General features: G+C 43.1%; 1 protein-coding gene across 2 annotated transcripts in view; it reads right to left on the minus strand.

The window, feature by feature from the left end:
• Positions 1 to 948: 948 nt before the first annotated feature.
• Positions 949 to 17775, minus strand: part of LOC118206781 (EGF-like repeat and discoidin I-like domain-containing protein 3) — a 149536-nt gene continuing 132709 nt past the window's right edge. For both annotated transcript variants that reach the window (XM_035379847.1, XM_035379849.1), the window contains 2 exons: positions 17227 to 17382; positions 949 to 3856 (listed from right to left, as the gene is read on the minus strand). In XM_035379847.1, the coding sequence (XP_035235738.1) occupies positions 3707 to 3856; positions 17227 to 17382 (306 nt within the window). In that variant the 3' untranslated portion in view covers positions 949 to 3706. The remainder of the gene's footprint in view (positions 3857 to 17226; positions 17383 to 17775) is intronic.

Raw genomic sequence — 17775 nt, forward strand, 5'->3', positions numbered from 1 at the left:
GGAGATAATTTTTGGCCAGTTTGAGTCCTAAAACTAGTGATTTTCTCACAGGTATATGCAAACCCTGTCAAGCCTGCTCCTCATCCTGTCGTAAAAAGGATTTTTACAAGCCTCCTAGTTAAAGGGAAACATTGGATATTTCCAGGAGACTGCCTTTTTCATTAAAAGGGCTATTTCCATTGATTCATTTCCAGTTCAAATACTACCGTAAGCTTCTGGCAAATTCTAGGCTGCGAATTTAAAGAAGCACTACAGGGTGAAAATGGACAGCTGCCCACTGTTTGAAGTCCTTTGAAGTCCACTTTTTTTTTTTTTTTTTTTTTCTCGGATCAAAGCGTTTGACGATGGAGTGGGCGAACCCGAACAGATTGTTTTCTAATACGACTTAATTTCCCGGTAATTTCATTCAACAGAATTACGAGGTCATTAGTTTGTTGCTCCTGCATTTCTGGTAATTGAATCATTACCGGACATCTCAGCTCAGTGTGTTTGGCCTGTTTTATGTTTTGATCTCTGCCACAGCAGACAGAATTGAGTTAATAAGATCAGAAGAGGCCCACTGAAGAAGTCAAAGCTGCCAAGCATTACTTTCTAAAAGCCATGGCAACAACAAAAGCTTCTTCCTTATAATTTACTTTGAGAGATTTTTTTTAGATGAGGAGTAATGGTTTGAAATAAATACCTCTGTGCTTAATTGCTGGCTGAATAAGCAACAGAGAAGAACTTAAGGCACTGCTGGGAAATGTGTCAGTTTACTTCCAATATCTGCTAATGTCACATGGTAGGCTGGTTGGTTGAAGCTTGTCATGTTACCAAAGCAAAGCAATATTTTACAAAGCATAAAAAAAGGTTGTGTTGTAGGATATCGTACCACTTTGGCAAACCCTGTTCAGTTGTATGCTTGCAGATATGCTAAGTGCACTCAAAATCAAAGTCAGGGGACAAAGATTCACAGACAGTTTTTTATTTGTCAAACCAAAGAGCTTTCGCTGAAGCAACCACTGTTCATCTGTACACAGAAACACCTGCCCACCTCATTCCCTCATACGCAGGCTGTGAGAAGTCAGTATTTAGCTAAGTGGTATATTTTGCTAGATAGCACTCGATATTTGACTTTGAAGTGATGACATCAGAGAGAGAGAGAGAGTACACAAGATGGAGGGAGCCGTGGCCAGTGCACAGCTTTACCGCGCACCAGACCGGAGACAGCCGCTAATCGTCCGCATTGCAAAGGGCTTTAACAGGGCAGGCTGATGGCCGTACCAACACGGAGAACAGAGGTGTGAAACTCCAGTCCTGGGGGGGGGGCTGCAGTATCTCCTGGTTTTGGGTCTGTTTCAACACAAGGGATTAATGCAAGTCATCAATTGGCTATGGAATCCACACACCTTGTTTTCCAGGCCTTAACTGGCTGCTGATTGAAAGGAAATGGCAATGCCTGCAGACACTACGGCCCTTCAGGACTGGAGTTTGACACCCCTGACGCAGAAGGCGCCTGTCAAATTTCGGTGAAATCTTCTGTCTGCGCAATGGCGGGAGCCGTTTCCGAAGGGCCCGAGAAACCGCACCCAGCAACGCTACGCACACAGCTGTCTTAGCGACTGACACAAGGGCCACACTGACAAGAGGAGCGATGGATGAGAAATTATGCAAACAGCTCAATCAAAGGAGATTACATCAAAATGAAATATTAATATTATGCATTTACCATATTTCACTTGGAAAAAACCTCCACTAGTCTCCCGTAGACTTCATTAGACGTGATTTTTCTGTTTTTAACAATGCTGTACGATGGCTATGCAGAGTCCATGTTTCCACATAACAGTCACACATTGGTTTACATCAAGAAACACTTCACTTGTCATGGCTAGAACAATTCTCTTGAGCAGGGTAGAGATGCTGGAGTGCTGTTAAAAAGCACATCTGACCTGTATTTAGAACGAAGTTAGAGCTCAGACACCACTTAAGGTAGACTTTTTAGCAGATATGTAGCAAAGTGATGTACGGACACAAGCACATTTAAATGGGTAACTGTAGACGAACATGGGTATCATGAGGCGCTGTACTGTCTAGTAAGATATCCCCAACATCGGTCATTTACTTGTACCCATTTCGTTCATTTCGGTTGCACTCTTTTTCACCATGGTATTTTTCATGATACACTTGCAAATGTAACACTGGTATACAGTGACATAACAACAACTGTTAGTGTTTATCTTACATTTTACCCAAATACAGATATACATATACTTTTTTGTATGTTTGTCATTTTTGAAAAACATTTATATTTCTTTTAAAAAGCTGCTGTTAATGCTAATGTGACGCCGTCGGAATAATGCTTGGATATTTGGAAATGGATGCAAAAAAATAAAATAAAATAAAACAATTTAATTATGTTTGAATTACATTTCAGTGTTAGCATTACCACTGCTTTCCTTCAAAACCATTTCGCACCAGCAAGTACCAGCAAATATATATATAAAATAAAAATCAGTTCTTAAATATATTAAATAATGAATTTACTCTTAGGCATATAGCAGACTCATGTACTAAAAACAGAAAACAATACAAAGGGTGGACTCTATCCTGAGCAGTAAAAATTGATTTAGCGATAAAACGATATCTTGAAAGTAGGCCCCAACAAAATTTTGCTCGAAAGGAAACATGAAAATACCTTAAAAAAAAAGTAAAATAAACTTACCAGGGGACATATTTGAGGGAATAATGTAGCCAACCACAAACCCCAGCTAACACATATGTTTACTTTCAAATAAATTAAAGACAAAAAATACAAAGTGAAATTAGGACACCTTACTTTTAATCAGCCCGTATACCTCAGTGTTAATACTGCAGTGTCACTTTTTTAAAGCTTTCCTCTGCTTCTAGTAAGTGCATTAAAGTCTAAACCCTTGTAGTGTGAGTCAGAATCTTTTAGAAAATACATGTAAAAATGTATCCCTAAATAAATCACTTTACTGATATTAGGTATGAATTCATTATAGTATACATTTACTACCATAATTTGAATGCCATGCAAATATCTTAAATGTATTATACATTATACAACAGACTATTAATTTATCTCTTTTTTTCCCCAGCATTATAATATTAATGACAAATATAATTATAATCAAGTTTGGTGAAGTATTTTAGTAAAAAGTACAAATATATAGAATAATATTAGCGTTTTATTTTATCTTTTATTAATATTCTGAATATTTTGTTGCCAATCAGCTTTGAGCTACTGTCAGGTATATATGTATACACACATACCCAAGGAAGCCTGGCTGACCGGTCGTGTGGCCTAATTAAAAAGTGACGCTGTAGCCTTCTTGGCGAAATGTTTGAACCACAGTGCGACTATTTTTCCCCTCATATGTTACACAAAAGCATTCCATACGGATACAAAAAATCAGAATAAGAATTTCAAGAATAAAAAGAGAAGGGACAAAAAAAGGAAGGGGGAGCGGGAAGGACAGATATTCGAAGGGCGGGTTTAAATCATTGTACAAAAGAAACGCCTGCCTACCGGGACTAAACATGTTATTCTTTGAAAAACCCATTGGAAATCGATTCTTTTTACAGGTTTCACACAGTTTGTATTGAAATACTGGATTGACACTCGATGTTCCAGTACGCCATTGGGAAAGTGGGGGTTTGGGTGGGGGGATGTCGGGGGGGGGGGGGGGGGGGGGGGGGCGTTCATTCATTCTTCCTCCGTGCATCCGAGCAGCTCCACCCGCAAGGTGATGCGCCCGTACCACGACCACGGGAGGATCCGTACGAACCGGGCGTAGATGGGCGGGTCTATCACGTTCTTTCTGTGCGTGTCATTGTCGAAGTTTCCCTGGAAGACCTGTCAAAAGAAACAACGGGAGGTTTCAGACAAGGGAGGGGAATTTCGAAGACGAGGTGTAAAATAGGAGACGTGCTATTGGTGCAAAGCTCAAGCATGTACAACCGCTGACTGCATGTTAGGACTTAGTATCAGCCGTAGTCTTCTACTGTAGTGTCACCTGACATTCCCTTCAGGAGTTCAACAGAATCTCCAAAAAACTTTGCTGAGTGTCACCAAGCTTTCATCTCTGAGGACAGTAAAGTGTGAAGTATAAGTCTAAAGTCTTGTGGTGTCTAACAGAGCTCTCTCTGCCTGAAACTGTCAAAATGACAAAACAATGAAAAATCCTCACTCCACAGCTACAACCACTAAACATTACACTAAAACACGTTACTACTACTTTTATTGGTTTAATTTCATATCAAACTGGTACAGACTGCATTTGAGCACACTGTTACACAAAACAGTTACACACACACAGAGACACATCGCACAGAGGTCAGAGGGCACTTGAAGATGCGTTATCCGATGGACAGGAGTCAAACTGACACCGTATCGATTCATCAGGATCAATATGTGAACTTTGTGACAAACTAATTCACACCAACTGTGGTGCTGGGTATCCAGTAACAGCTGCACCTCTTTACCATTGAGGGAAGGACAACAACCAATCAATAACAAGACAATGTAACATAATAGACCTTTGGCCCTGTCTGACAGCTATGGGGCCAACATCACCACTGGACTGATCACAAGCCTAATTGCCCTGCCCCACCATCAATATAACATTACTTTACATTCAATTTAGGCATTTAGCAGACACTCTTATCCAGATCAACTTGCATAAGGGCACAAGCAAAGCAACAAAGAGCTGATGCCGAGTCATTAGGGTAAAACCAGTAACAGCCATTAATACATAAATTACTTAGAAGCAGTTCCTACGTAACCCTGCAACATGAAGCCAAGCACCATAGCAGGTGCAAGATGGAGACGGGGAATGTAGTGCTTCAAGTAGCAAATGGATTTGAGGATAGTTTCTATGTAGCATAAGTGGGGATGGAAAAGCCATGAACAGAGACAAGTTGTGACTGGGAGGAGGGGTCTTTAAGGGCAGGGACAGTGTGGTGAGCAGCAGATGCAGAGCAGGGCAGTCTGGCAGTAGTGTAAGGCTTGATGATAGATTGCAGGTAGGAGGGTGCCAGTCCATCACTGTGATCACATTAACGACAAGAAAGAGTATAAGCTGGAATTAGACATACAGTTCTTGGTATTCACTCAGTATATTGGATTTCACAGACTTGGTGTAATTTTTATTTAATGTAGGGGACAAGGACTTACAAAGGTGTTTTCTGTGAATGCTCTTTCAATTAAAAAATTGTGCTTTATAAACCTTTTATTACTACCATATACCACCACTGTAGCATGTAATAACACCATGAGCCAGATATCTGAGTTAAATATCACAGCAGCCTTTGACCCTTGAAATCCTCTACAGTTCAGTACAGAGCTATTTTATTTTGTTTGTTAAAGATGATTTATGTTCTCCCGGAGGTCAGCAGTGTTACAAGTCAGCAGGCTTCAGTGAAGGTGGCGAGGGACACACCTCCCCTAAGTGTCCAGCAGGGGTCACTCGCATTTTGCCACCGTAGCGCCTCTCTATGCAGAGACCGAGCCGACCTCCCTCGGTCACCGCCGCTCGCTGTGCTATCGGGATAAAAGCCACCTCGGCACAAAACGCCTGAATTATGGAGCAGTCTCATTCCGTAATCGGCAAACTGGGACACAGGGACCAGGGACAACCCCCCACCCACCCACCCACCCGCTCGAATACAAGCAGCTCGCTACGGCCGCGCTGGAGCAAAAACGAAAGGGACGTACAAATCTCTCGAGGTTCAAAAGACGTCGATTCAAAAACCCTGCCACTTCTTGCGCAGACGAGGAGTAGTGCCGCCTGTATGGATGAACCCCCTTGGTAGCCCCGCTCAGAAGATTGGACCCTGCCTAATTCATCAGGGCTCCGATGCCCCTCTGAGTTATAACGAGCTCATCCCTTCTGCCCCTTCCCCCCCGAGGTGTACACGAGGTGTATGGGGTGACATAGCTCAGGAGGTAAGACCGATTGTCTGGCAGTCGGAGGGTTGCCGGTTCAAACCCCGCCCTGGGCGTGTCGAAGTGTTCTTGAGCAAGACACCTAACCCCTAACCCCTAACTGCTCTGGCGAATGAGAGGCATCAATTGTAAAGCGCTTTGGATAAAAGCGCTATATAAATGCAGTCCATTTACCAGTCCATTTACCACGCACGGTGCTGTTGGTGTTTCTGTGGTTCCTGCACGGCACGGAAAGAGCACTGCTAACCCTAGACCGTTATCGCACGTGTTTGATTGGATCGTACATTTCACAGGGCTGCTCGGTGGCAAGGTCTGTGGCTTAAGGCAGCCCTCCATACATTTGCGGTAGATAGGCATTCTGGGAGAAGGGATCCTCATCGTTAGGTGCAATGACCATGGATTCAACATGTTGACAGTATTTTAGTTTATAACCCCTGTACTGGAAGGAAATACTTCTGGATTCAATCCAATACAAAGTGTTGTTCGTTAGGTTAGCATTGCACTTATCTATTATAAATTGGCCTCTGTACCTTCTTGGCTATATCAGATTTTTGTGGGGTAACACGTGTTCTCCACTACAGTGCATCACTCTGGATATGAGCATCTGCCAATAATATAACTATGTTCTTAACTCTTATAACATAATTGCTGGTGTTTGATTTGTTTAGCCTCACAAGCACAATTTGGCAAGTCATGAGACAGATAAACTCTCAAAATGGGGTTTTTGAAAAAATAAATGAATACTTCAATTTCGTAGTGAGAATAGTTGAGGTCAAACAGTAAATGAATCCCCAGCATACGTTCCGTCAACCCACACTGACTAGGTGTCTGCCCAACAGAGCTTTGTCTTTATATCATAAAAAGAGACCAATGGCTCTTGGTGTTCAGTCTCATTTATTCTCTTTACATTAGTCTGCTTAGAAGCCAGACGCCAACAGTTCTGTTGTTTATGTGATGTTTACCAGGGAATTATTGATGAGGCTGAATTACAACAATTTCTCTTCATTTTCTCGTTGTCTGTGTTCAAGTAATGAGCTTAAATCTTTCCCAGTGAGGCTTAAAAAAATAAAGTTGCAGCAGCACTTGCTTTCGCTAACATGGTTGAACTGTGTTATTCAAATTAAGGTGTGAGAATACAAAAAATAAAGTACTTCGTGTTTAGAACTCACACATCTGTTGGGCAAGTTTCACACCGATCTAAATGCTCTGCAGGCAATCTGCAAGAATGAGCAATTAATCCAGGATGTTACAACTGCAGCACAGTAACGGCAAAGTAACCCGTAGTCTTTATTTGGGACAAACTGGGCCCCTCGACATCTGAATCACATTTGCGCCGATACTGATGCCAGCTCTGAAGGAACAGTGGCACTATATTTGGTGGTAAAATATCTCTCTGTCTCTCTCTCTCTCTCTTTCTCTCACTCACTCCTGGAGGGGAGTCGCACACGACATTCTTGAGGTGAACATAATAGCGTGTGATAGGATTCTGACCAGCATATCCTAAAGAAAATCGTCACTGTTGAATCGACAAGCAAAGTAGCAGAAAAAAAACCTTGACTATGTTGTGAGGAATGTTCTTTCAACACACCTCATTGCCACGAGATGCCAGAGAAGGAAGGTAGAGAGAGTCAGATCGTCTTTAGGTGTCGGCTGGGAGGAAAACTACAGTGTTGTGAAAAAGTATTTGCCCCCTTCCTGATTTCCTTACTACTGCATATTTGTCACACTGAATGGTTTCAGATTTGTACACAAAATGTAATATTAGACAAATGGAAACTGAGTAAGCACAAAACACGGTGTCAAACATGTCAAACACAGTGGTGGTAGTGTGATGGTGTGGGGATGCTTTGCTGCCTTGGGACCTGCACTTTACATTATTGAAGGAACCATTCAGTCTGCTCTGTACCAGGAAATACATTCGGAGAATGTGTCCATGAGCTGAAGCATAATTGGGTTATGCAGCAAGATAATGACCCAAAACACAAAAGCAAGTCCGCATCTCAATGGCTCAAAAGGAACAATATTAAAGTTTTGGAGTGGTCTTGCCAAAGTCCTGAATTGAACCCAGTAGAGATGTTGTGGCTGGACCTGCAACCAGTTATTAAGTTCAAGGGGGAAATTACTTTTTCATGTGGGTGATATTGGTGTTTAATTTTTTTTTATTATTAAATAAAGTAAATAATAACTTTAAAAATATGTTTTGTGTTTACCCAGGTTCCCTTTATCTAATATTAAATTTGTCTAAAGATCTGAAACCATTCAGTGTGACGAATATGCAATAATAGCACCTGCATGCATTTTCTTGTCAGAAATCACAACTGAGAGCACTATCAACCTGCAACTTTAAAAACTCAACTCACCAGCCAAGGGTGAGGAAAAACACTGCCCCTAATAGGAACTTTCATCTCTTATCAAACAGACAGTGCAAGTACGTTTCCATCTATACACACAGAGGCTTCACCACAAGCCTGCGTGATGCATTATTAGCTGAAAGGGTCTGTTTGATACGGTCGATAGAGATTAAACGCAGCAGAATTAATTCTGTGGTGTCACATTCTGTTACAAATCACTTGGGTGACCCAGTTATTCCCCATGGGTGCATTGATTAACCTTTTGAGTATTAAGCCCTCTAACATTGTAAAACCCAACTGCAGTCATGACTAATGAGTACAGCGGTGTCCCACTGTTCTGCTACTTTTCAAATATTCATCCACCGAACGGGGGTTTCATTCTGAATGATTTTATGTGACACTCCTTTCATGAGATCTTCTATGGGCCTGCTGAGGCTCAACTTGGTTTATAGCGGGGTTGTATACTGAAGCAAGTTAAAGTATGTCATTAGTCACATTGTAAGGGCCCCCAATGCTTTCTCTGTTGTTCATTCTGCAAATGGACATTCAGTGCAGTCCAGTTTCTTTAAAAAAAAAAACATTCACTTTATTTTCAGTACTCCAAACTTTTAATGCATATGGGGGCCTGAGTGGGAATGACTGGGTAACAACACGCTCATAACAATATTTTGTGGCAGAACATTCTGAGGAAGTTAGGATTAACATTCCCAGCATGTAAATTCTGTCTGCTTTCCTTGGGGTCTTATTTCACTTCCATACATTTAAGTCACAGGGGACATTGCATGAATGGTCTTAGAGCATTATTATGTCTGGCGAGATTTGACAGGGGTTATGTTTTTGCCCCATTCTCTCTGTTAATTTTTTTTGTCTGTCTGTATGTCTTTCAGCAAGATATCTCCAAAAGTTATGAACAAATTTGGATGAAAGTTTGCGGAAAGCTTGGCCATGGTGCAATGAAGGACTGATTGACTTTCAGACTAACTGGCCCAAGGGGTGTGTGACATTGGACAGGGCTTCTCTAAAAAGTTCATACAACTTGTAAATGGATTCAAGTAACACCATGAAACACTGTACTAGCCATAAGAGGAAAACCCTACATTACTGGCCCAATAAAACAAACGGGGGTACTGGAGTACTCACTTCTGACCACTCAGCAAATATAATGCTCATTGTCTGTGTGGTAGTGTGAAAGCAGGCTAAAATGGTTAGCAGTGGCTATAACTTAAACTGGCATATCTCCCCGTTTGTGCAACAGTCATGGAAATGTGTTTGTGTGTGTATCTTCTCACTTAAAACAAGTTGGTAATGGGGCATGGTTATGGTTAAATGATGAACTGTTGTTGAATATGTGACATGTGGAGCTTATCTTGACAATTGCACAGTGTTGATGGAGTGTTGCGCTCTACTGTGCACCATCTTGTAGTCCAAATATGTTATGTTCTACAAATCTGCCATTTCAGTACTTGCATTCAGAGCATTCTTTATATTATTGCCAGACACCCTCCCTGATGTTTTTATATTGTTTTTAAATTATTAGATTTTGATATATTACCAGTCATTCCGAATGCTGCATGCCTGGAATATATTTCTCTGACTTGAACAGAACTGCTTTAAGTCAATAAATATACTCTTCAAAGACTGTTTTGGGAATGTCTGAGTCATGCTGTTATCTCAAAAACTAATCTAAAGAGACATGCACAAATAATCATTTTTAAATACAGGATGCATCCAAGAGCAACTGATAGGATTTAGCATATTGCATCAGGAAACAAAAGGATTTCCATTTATGCCTTGAAAAGGTTTCATTAGTTGAAGTGTACTGTATTTGTTCACAAACATGCATCTTTTAGATAGATTTTCATCTCTCTATTCCCTGAGAAAAATGCTGTAGTTTAAGAAATCTCCAAAAGCACTTTAATATAAAGTTATAAAGCTCAGGGAAATGTAGCTCAGAGAAAGAAAAGATAAGGACACAGTCAAAGGAAGGCTGAAATACAAAAATACCTCAAAGGAACTGAGAATGTAGTCAGGGCCACAAATGTAGTTATCTGTTCAAGGATTAAAAAGGAAATGGAAAAGTGGGCAAAAGTCAAATTGTGTTGCTTTGGACTTGCGCTTGTTTTGGCCTTAAATAAGCATCAGACAGAATTGGTCCACTTCTGACAGAATTGGGTGACACTGGGGAAAAAAAAAAAAAAACGTCTGGCAGCTTTTGTAAAGTACTGCATTTTCACGGGAAGGATTTATAAGGAAAGTTATGACATTTCATTTAAGGCATTAACACATTAAACTACATTAAGCTTTAATAAGGTAAACATCCTGTACGGCGTGGTCTTGAGTTGCAAATTGTGCTGCAAACAGAAGCAATACATTCAAAATCAAATCAATTCAATGTTATGTGTATAGTGCTTATTGTAGGAAACTGAAACAAAGATGCTTTACTGAGGAACAGAGAGAAAACTGGGCAAAAACCAGGCCTGGAGCGATATTGCTTCGGTTTGCAGAATGAAAAAATAAAATCGAATTAACCAAGAAACTTTTTGCCCTCACATGAGAGTGAGGGGCAGGACAGTTGGCAAATCGCCAGCAGTCGGTAATGACGAAATAAATCGCCATGAAGAAAATCTAGGAGCTTTACAGGGACTGCGCTCCATGATCCTTCACAAATTGGTTTTCAGAAACCAAGCGGATTGCACCAGCAGGGGTTCCCCGAAATTGCTTGCCCCACGACCCACTTCATGAGCGAACACATTTCCTGTGACCCTTCCCTAATTAAAATTTAGCCTAACACATGTTCTAATAGGATAGTAAACTATGTTTAACGCGTGTCAAAGTAATGTACGTGTGCATTACACTGTGGCACCAAAATACAGTACATGTATATGGCATCAGAATGCATAATACAGGATAACTTATTTTTAATGCACACCGTCGCGACCCCCCTCCACCCCTTCCGTAACCTATCAACAGGTCCCAGCATAGGGATCCCCTGGCCTCCATTAGCATGCAGGTGGGGTGTACTCCCTGTGGCTATGACAGCGACATTAACAGGTCACAGGGCACGCAGAAGGAGGGGAGACGCCACAGGAGTTATCGGCCTGGTTCCCCCTCCCTCTCCCTCTCTCAGGCACCTCCTGCATTTTTCATGCAATAATTTGCATGCTGTTATAGCACCTCCTGACAGCAATGACTACTTGTTTTGTTCTTGACTTTTGAGATGGCCTGTTTTTTGCGTTTTTGTAATGATTTTTTTGTTTTGTTTTTTTGTGCGTGGACAAGGTTGTAGCCCTAAACAACCCAACCTATTGACACTGTCTGAATGAAAATGTTTTGAACAACATGAATGTTTTTTTTTTTTTTACACAAAATGCAATTTTAGTTATTCAGCTGGGTAATGTTACAGAGCGAAGGAAAGTGGGTGTTAATGCAGAACAATAGTGGAGGGGCGAGAGGGGAAAGTAAATGGGTATGTACCATGCATACTGCCCAGTTGCAACCCATAATGTATCTATACCATGGTTTACCATGCTCAACTGGTAACTTCTTAACTTTATCTTAAATACAAAACAAAGTTTTTTTTTTTCTTTTTCTCTACACAAACAGATTTTGAAAAGTTAATTTTGGTGTCTGTAGCCAAACTGCGAGGGCAAAAAATACTAACACCTCTTTAAAATTTACTTTTGGGTAAATTAGGCCATTGTCATCATTGTTTATTTTTGAAAGCGGTGGAGACGTGTAGCAGTCAGGTCACTTTTATCAGCTGTGGCAAGGATATCGTCTTTGAAGGAAAATGCGTTCTCTGCCTACAGAGGATCAGGGAAGTCAAATCTCAAAAATGAGACCAACTGCTCTGTGAAGAGTCTGGTTCTCCGCCAAGATTAGTCTTCAGCATGGAAGGAGGGGGAGAAGAATGATACAGGAATTAGGAAGGAGGGAGTTTGCGATAAGGTGAAGATAACAAGGAATTAATAAGGAATTCCCTGAACTCGTTAACAAAGCCGTTCCCCTGCAGAGAGGCGACACCTCCGTCCCGTAAGTGCATAACCCTGGTAATCACAGCCCAAATAACGACAAATCCCCAATTTCCCCCATTTCCACTGCAGAAGAAAGGAGCTTGAAGATGAGGAGAGTAAAAGTCTAGCTAAGTGTGGGAAAAAAGGCAAAAAGGTGGTTTGGTTCTTAGGTTAGCCCCGTTTCTTCAGTTTTCTCTCTGAAGCATTTTTCAGTGGCTATATTCATATTCTCTCCTGGCCAGATAACCTCAAACAATTCCCTAGCCTCGAACTTGGTCATTTGGAGCGAAGGAGCATTAACTGATAACAAAACTCTTATATGAGGGCTGAGGTGTCCACCAAACAAATTAAAAGAATAAAAACAAAACCAGAGATGGTTTTCCATTTTAGAACTTGCTCATGATTTTTAATCTACCTTGTCTCTCTTTCTCCCTCCTTCTTTTGTGTGTGAGATGGCCTGGGTCAACCACGGTCTTCAAACAAACAAAAATACCCATGCCGCTACATCACACAGATGAGCTGAGCTCGGTTCAGGGCCTGCAAAAGCTTTCTGTTCTCGTCCCGGACGATGGGAAAAAAAAAAAAACCACGCGGCACCCCCACCACAAGCCGCTCACGACCAGGACAAACAGCGCTCCGCGAGGAGAACCCCCGTCAGAGCTTCGCTCCGTTGCTTTGCTCTTAACACCGAGGTAGCGTAGCGGCGCGTAATGTCCCAGGCGACACGGGACGTAGCATTCTCCGCGGCGCGAGATCCTTTCGCGGAGATCTCGATTTCGCAGTTACGTTGCGCTCGGAGCTCGGCGACGGCGGTTCCCAATCTCGCTCCTCGCCCAACCCCGCGATGCTAATACCCTCGGCAGGGGGAGAGAAAAAAGGTCATTACTAGAACGGCAGACAGTGCAGCTGTCTCCGTGGCACATTTGCACAAAAAAAGCTCCCACGGCAACCCAAACAATGATTATCACAGCTTCTACCCCAGTCATTACAAAAAGACACTGTTTAGGTACGCTCAGTCAAGAAGCTCTTCGGTGTTCTCGACAATGAGATATCGTGGCGCTTCCGACAACCGCGGTTAAGCGCGGACGTTTCCTTATGCCTGTGCCGTCTGTGAGTAATTACCGTAAGCTAGAAGGGGGGTTTTCTGGTAAACTTCAATCTTCTGCAGAGAGTTTAAATCCAACACAAAAGGAATAAGGTGACATTGCAAGAGGCCTCGTGCGGCAAGACTTTCAACCGGAAATCCGTCGCCGTGGAAAAGAAATATAAACTGAACTCAGCCGCTCGACTGAAAGACGGGATAAAGAAAAGACTCCAATATCTGGGGCAGATCTTCTTCAGGTTTATGAGTCTAACCCCATTCTGCTCAGGGTACACTTTTATATCTAACAGACGCAGGAGGGCGGTGGGAAATGCTTAAATCACATGTAGGTTTGTATGTGAGGGCTCACTGATCTGTAATGTGAAAGAATAAACACACAGGGCGGAGAGGACCGAGGAGTCGGGGTCAGAATGGAAGCGAAAGCTGATGGAAAAATGATGTGGATATCTCTCTCCTGTGCTATGTGAGCAGCCACTCAAAAGCAAGATGCCGCACAAAATCGGGAGGGACAAACTGATGGAAAAATAAAAATGTTGACAGCTAGAAGTGGAAAAAAAAAACGAAAAAGGGGAAAAATGATTGTTTGTGACAGACTGTTTACCTGTCATTCTGATAAAAATGCATCTGTACAAAATCAGATTCAGATCTGAAGCTCTCGCGTTGTTAAATCCACTCCTGGAGTTTATTTCAGTCAGTTTGCAGAGATCATTGCGAGGATTCTGGTTTGTAACTTCGCTGAGCCATTATAGTCCTAAAAAAAAAAAAACGCCCAGCACCCAGCACCGCTGACGAAGGAAAGCCTTCTGCTAACCGGACCCCCAAACGAGAGGCAATAAACTCCCAATCAAAGTTAATCCCACCCCTGAGCCCGGCATCGCTAGCACCACTAAACAAAGACCGATACCAGCGCGTGCACCTTCATTAGCCGCCTAAGTGTAGATCGTCATATTCGTTTACGGACGCACGATTCGTCATTAAGTTCGAAAGCAACCCTGACCCCCCCCCCCCCCCGGGAGACAGCGGGGCTTCCCCAAGCTAATTAAACCCCCTTCAGCTTCGCCCCGAGCGAGTGCGATTAAATGCTAATAAATTAGCGCCGTTTGCGCATGATTGCCCCGATCGATACGTCAAGGCTGTAACGCCGACAGGCCTTGCATTGCAGAAAAAATGTTCCCGTGGTCCCGTGGCAATGGTGGAATTCGGTGTTTTTGGCAGAGCTCCGCCCCTAGGAGTCGGTGTGGAGTCACTTCCGAGGTCAAGACGGGTTATGAATTAGGCTTACACCTGGTTGTCATGGGTTTCCGCATGACAGACCAGGCCTGTTCTGACCTTTTGACCCTTGGAGATGAAACTGCTCTCCCTAGCTGATCAATAACAGACTTACAGTATGTACTGTAAGTGGAAAAATGACCCAAGCAGAACCATCACTAAAGACTGAGGGGGATAATAGGAGGATGGGGGATATTATCACTGGCATTGTATAGTAAGGGCATTTAGTGTCTTCCAAATCATTTGGCATGTCTGCTGGTGCCTGCCATTGAATGGGGGATGGGGGCACTATGGGTGGTCCTATTCCACATGCCAGTCTGACCGAGAGGCAGAATGTTTTCCAGGCGTCCAAATAGAGATCGCCGAGCTGAGAATTGCAATCTGGACGTAGTGGCCCGCATCTAAAGGCCGTCACATGAATCAAAATTATAAACCCGATGGAAGATGGAAAAGGGTTCTGCGCGCAACCTCGTAAACTGACAATTTATTGGAAGATAAAGGCTTCCATTGACACGGGCCCAGTGAAGGGTGGCATGTGTCATAATAACTGAGTTTTTTTTCGGAATTTGAGCTATTCCTGGTACATTTCTGTTCTCAAAAGCGCATTAAAAATGTATTGTAATAAAACAAAATTGGCTGAGCAGAAAGTGTTACATTTTTTAAAATGGGAAATTACTTATGGCTGTCAATCAGGGCAAGGACATAATCAGATTTAAATATTGGAACATGGAACATATATTCCATGTGCTTTCCTCATAGCCAGAGATCTGAGCTGCACATGCTTACTTTTCCTTCCCAGATGAGCACATTCTCAACATTAAATCAAGTCTTAGAGTTTGTATGAGTGTGATAGGGACCAAATCTACTCTTGGAGATCAGTAAATGTTCTGCTGTGTACATGCTGTGGTCTCTGGAACTAGACCTGGCCTTGTAAATGGAGAGCTGTAGGTTGAGTTCTCAGCTGGGTTGCTGTCCTTGTACCCTTGAGGTATTGGTAGTGCCTGAGTGTAACCAACTTATGTTGTGGGCAAGACGAGTGGCACAGTCTGTAAGGTGGCAGGCTCTAGGGTCATACAAGTTCCCCCCCCCCCCATACGGGTGGGGGCTCGATCCCCTGACATGATACCCTCGGAGTTGTGGTCCCTATGGTCTACCCGTTGCCCTCTCTGCTTTCTACCTGTCTGAATGAAAAGCCAAAAATGCAAAAGGAGGGTGGACTGAAAAAGAACGTGAGCTGTTTAAGTCACTCTTGATAAGAGCGTCTGTTATATACAGTTTCAGTATCAATTTCTTGCTTGCCATAACTCAAAAACATCCCAAGCATATATGCCTTTTGCATTTCATGTTGGTCTCTTTTTTTGAGATCAATTATGCACCAGATCGGCAAACTGATGCGTGTCTCACGGCGGGTGGGCGGGCAGCGGGCGGGGCTTCTGGGCATTGTTGTTTTGCGTGGCGAGTTTTGTGCAGGGAGGGGTTTTGAGGCGGGGGAGCGAGGTGCTCAGCGCGCCGCGTCTAAATGCGATGCCGCACAGGCAGAAGCCGTAGAAAAGTTACGGCCCGCGTCCGATTCCCCGCCACGCGAGAGCCGTAAATCATCCCCCGCCGCCGCCGCGCCCGGCTACAATAAAGACGCGCAGCGGACAAAGCAACGAGACGAAGAGAAACGGCGCTCGCGTATCCTCAGGAAAGCCCGAGGCCGCCTTTCATCCCTTTATGGTCTTAACAAACCTGAGAAGCACGTCCGGATTCTGCGTTCAAATGTTAACGTTTAGATCTAGTTCAGCGTTTTTCACTCGCATTATGTGGCACTAAAACTACTAAGAATAGCTGCAGCGAGCCCCTCGCTAGCCGTCCGCGAAGCACTTTTTGTCATCTCTACAGATGAGTGCAAGAGGAAAACAGTATCCCCGGCAGCACTGGGAAGAATCATCTCGAGCAAAACTAAAAGAGTGTCTAAAGCCCTCTTCATACACACCGAAATCTGAGGAAAAACCCACTGCTAAGAACAATAACACATGCTCAGCTCAAACCTCAGTGCTTTAAAGCACCATTTTATATTTGGGGGGGGGGGGGGGGGGGGGGATTGAGTATCACCAGTGGGAGTACTTTTTTCAATGTGTCTTATAACGTGCGGGTGGAGCCATGTGTTTGTATGGCATCTCGCTTTAGGACTTAATGCAATGTAAGCTCTGACATGGAAGAAGGGCAGCTGCACGCATTCGTAGCATGCGTTTGGACGTAATGTCAAACACACTCCCGTGCACCAATGTTCGTGTACAGAATTTAAGCGTGCTTCTCCCAGACCTTTCCTGTCTGCCTGTGACGTGTGACACAAAGTCAGGAGCAGGAGACGAGATCCAGATGCAGCGCTTTGATTGGGGTTGTGCTTTTACTTCATTCCCTTCGGTGAAACAGAGAATGAGGAATAGCTGCCTGGTTTAGGCCTGCTAAAGGCATCTATTGCTTAAGGCAGGGCCTTTATCTTTATGGATCTTAAGGGGAAGAAAGTTATATAAAAGAACAGGATAGAGGTGGGCTCACCTTGTCCTTCTTTTGTTTTTCGTCTTGGTATGTGGTCCATCTTTGGCCATCGCTGCTGAATGCCACTTTGTAGGAGCCCACAAACTGCACATGACCAAAGTCTTTAGCTCCTTGGGTGATGATGCCCGTGATTTTAGTGGGTATGAGCAAATCCACCTGAGAGGGGGTGGGGTGTGGGGGGGAAGGAGAACAGGAGGGAGGGAGGGTGTGAAAGAAGGAGAAAGATAAAAAGGGGGAGAGCGAGGAAGAAAGATATCAGGAAGAAAAGAGATAGCAAGCAAGAGAGATAGAGGCAGAGAAAGAGAGATGGGGAGAGAGGAGGAAGATAGCAGGATTTAGGAAAAGAGGGGGTGCATGATATATGGAGAGAGAGAGGGAGAGAGAGAAAGAGAAAAAAACTTCATTACAGAGCGCAGACTTTTAAAAAGTGTGGCGGATGATTAATTTGCCGAGAGAGTCAGCATCTTTATCTAATCTTTTGAGAGGACTGTAAAACCTAGCGTAGCAGGCCGCTTCAATTATTCACCATTTCAAACAAATAAGGAACAA

This window comes from Anguilla anguilla, chromosome 10 (genome assembly GCF_013347855.1).
Source record: "Anguilla anguilla isolate fAngAng1 chromosome 10, fAngAng1.pri, whole genome shotgun sequence".
In the NCBI taxonomy this organism is placed as follows: Eukaryota; Metazoa; Chordata; class Actinopteri; order Anguilliformes; family Anguillidae; genus Anguilla; species Anguilla anguilla.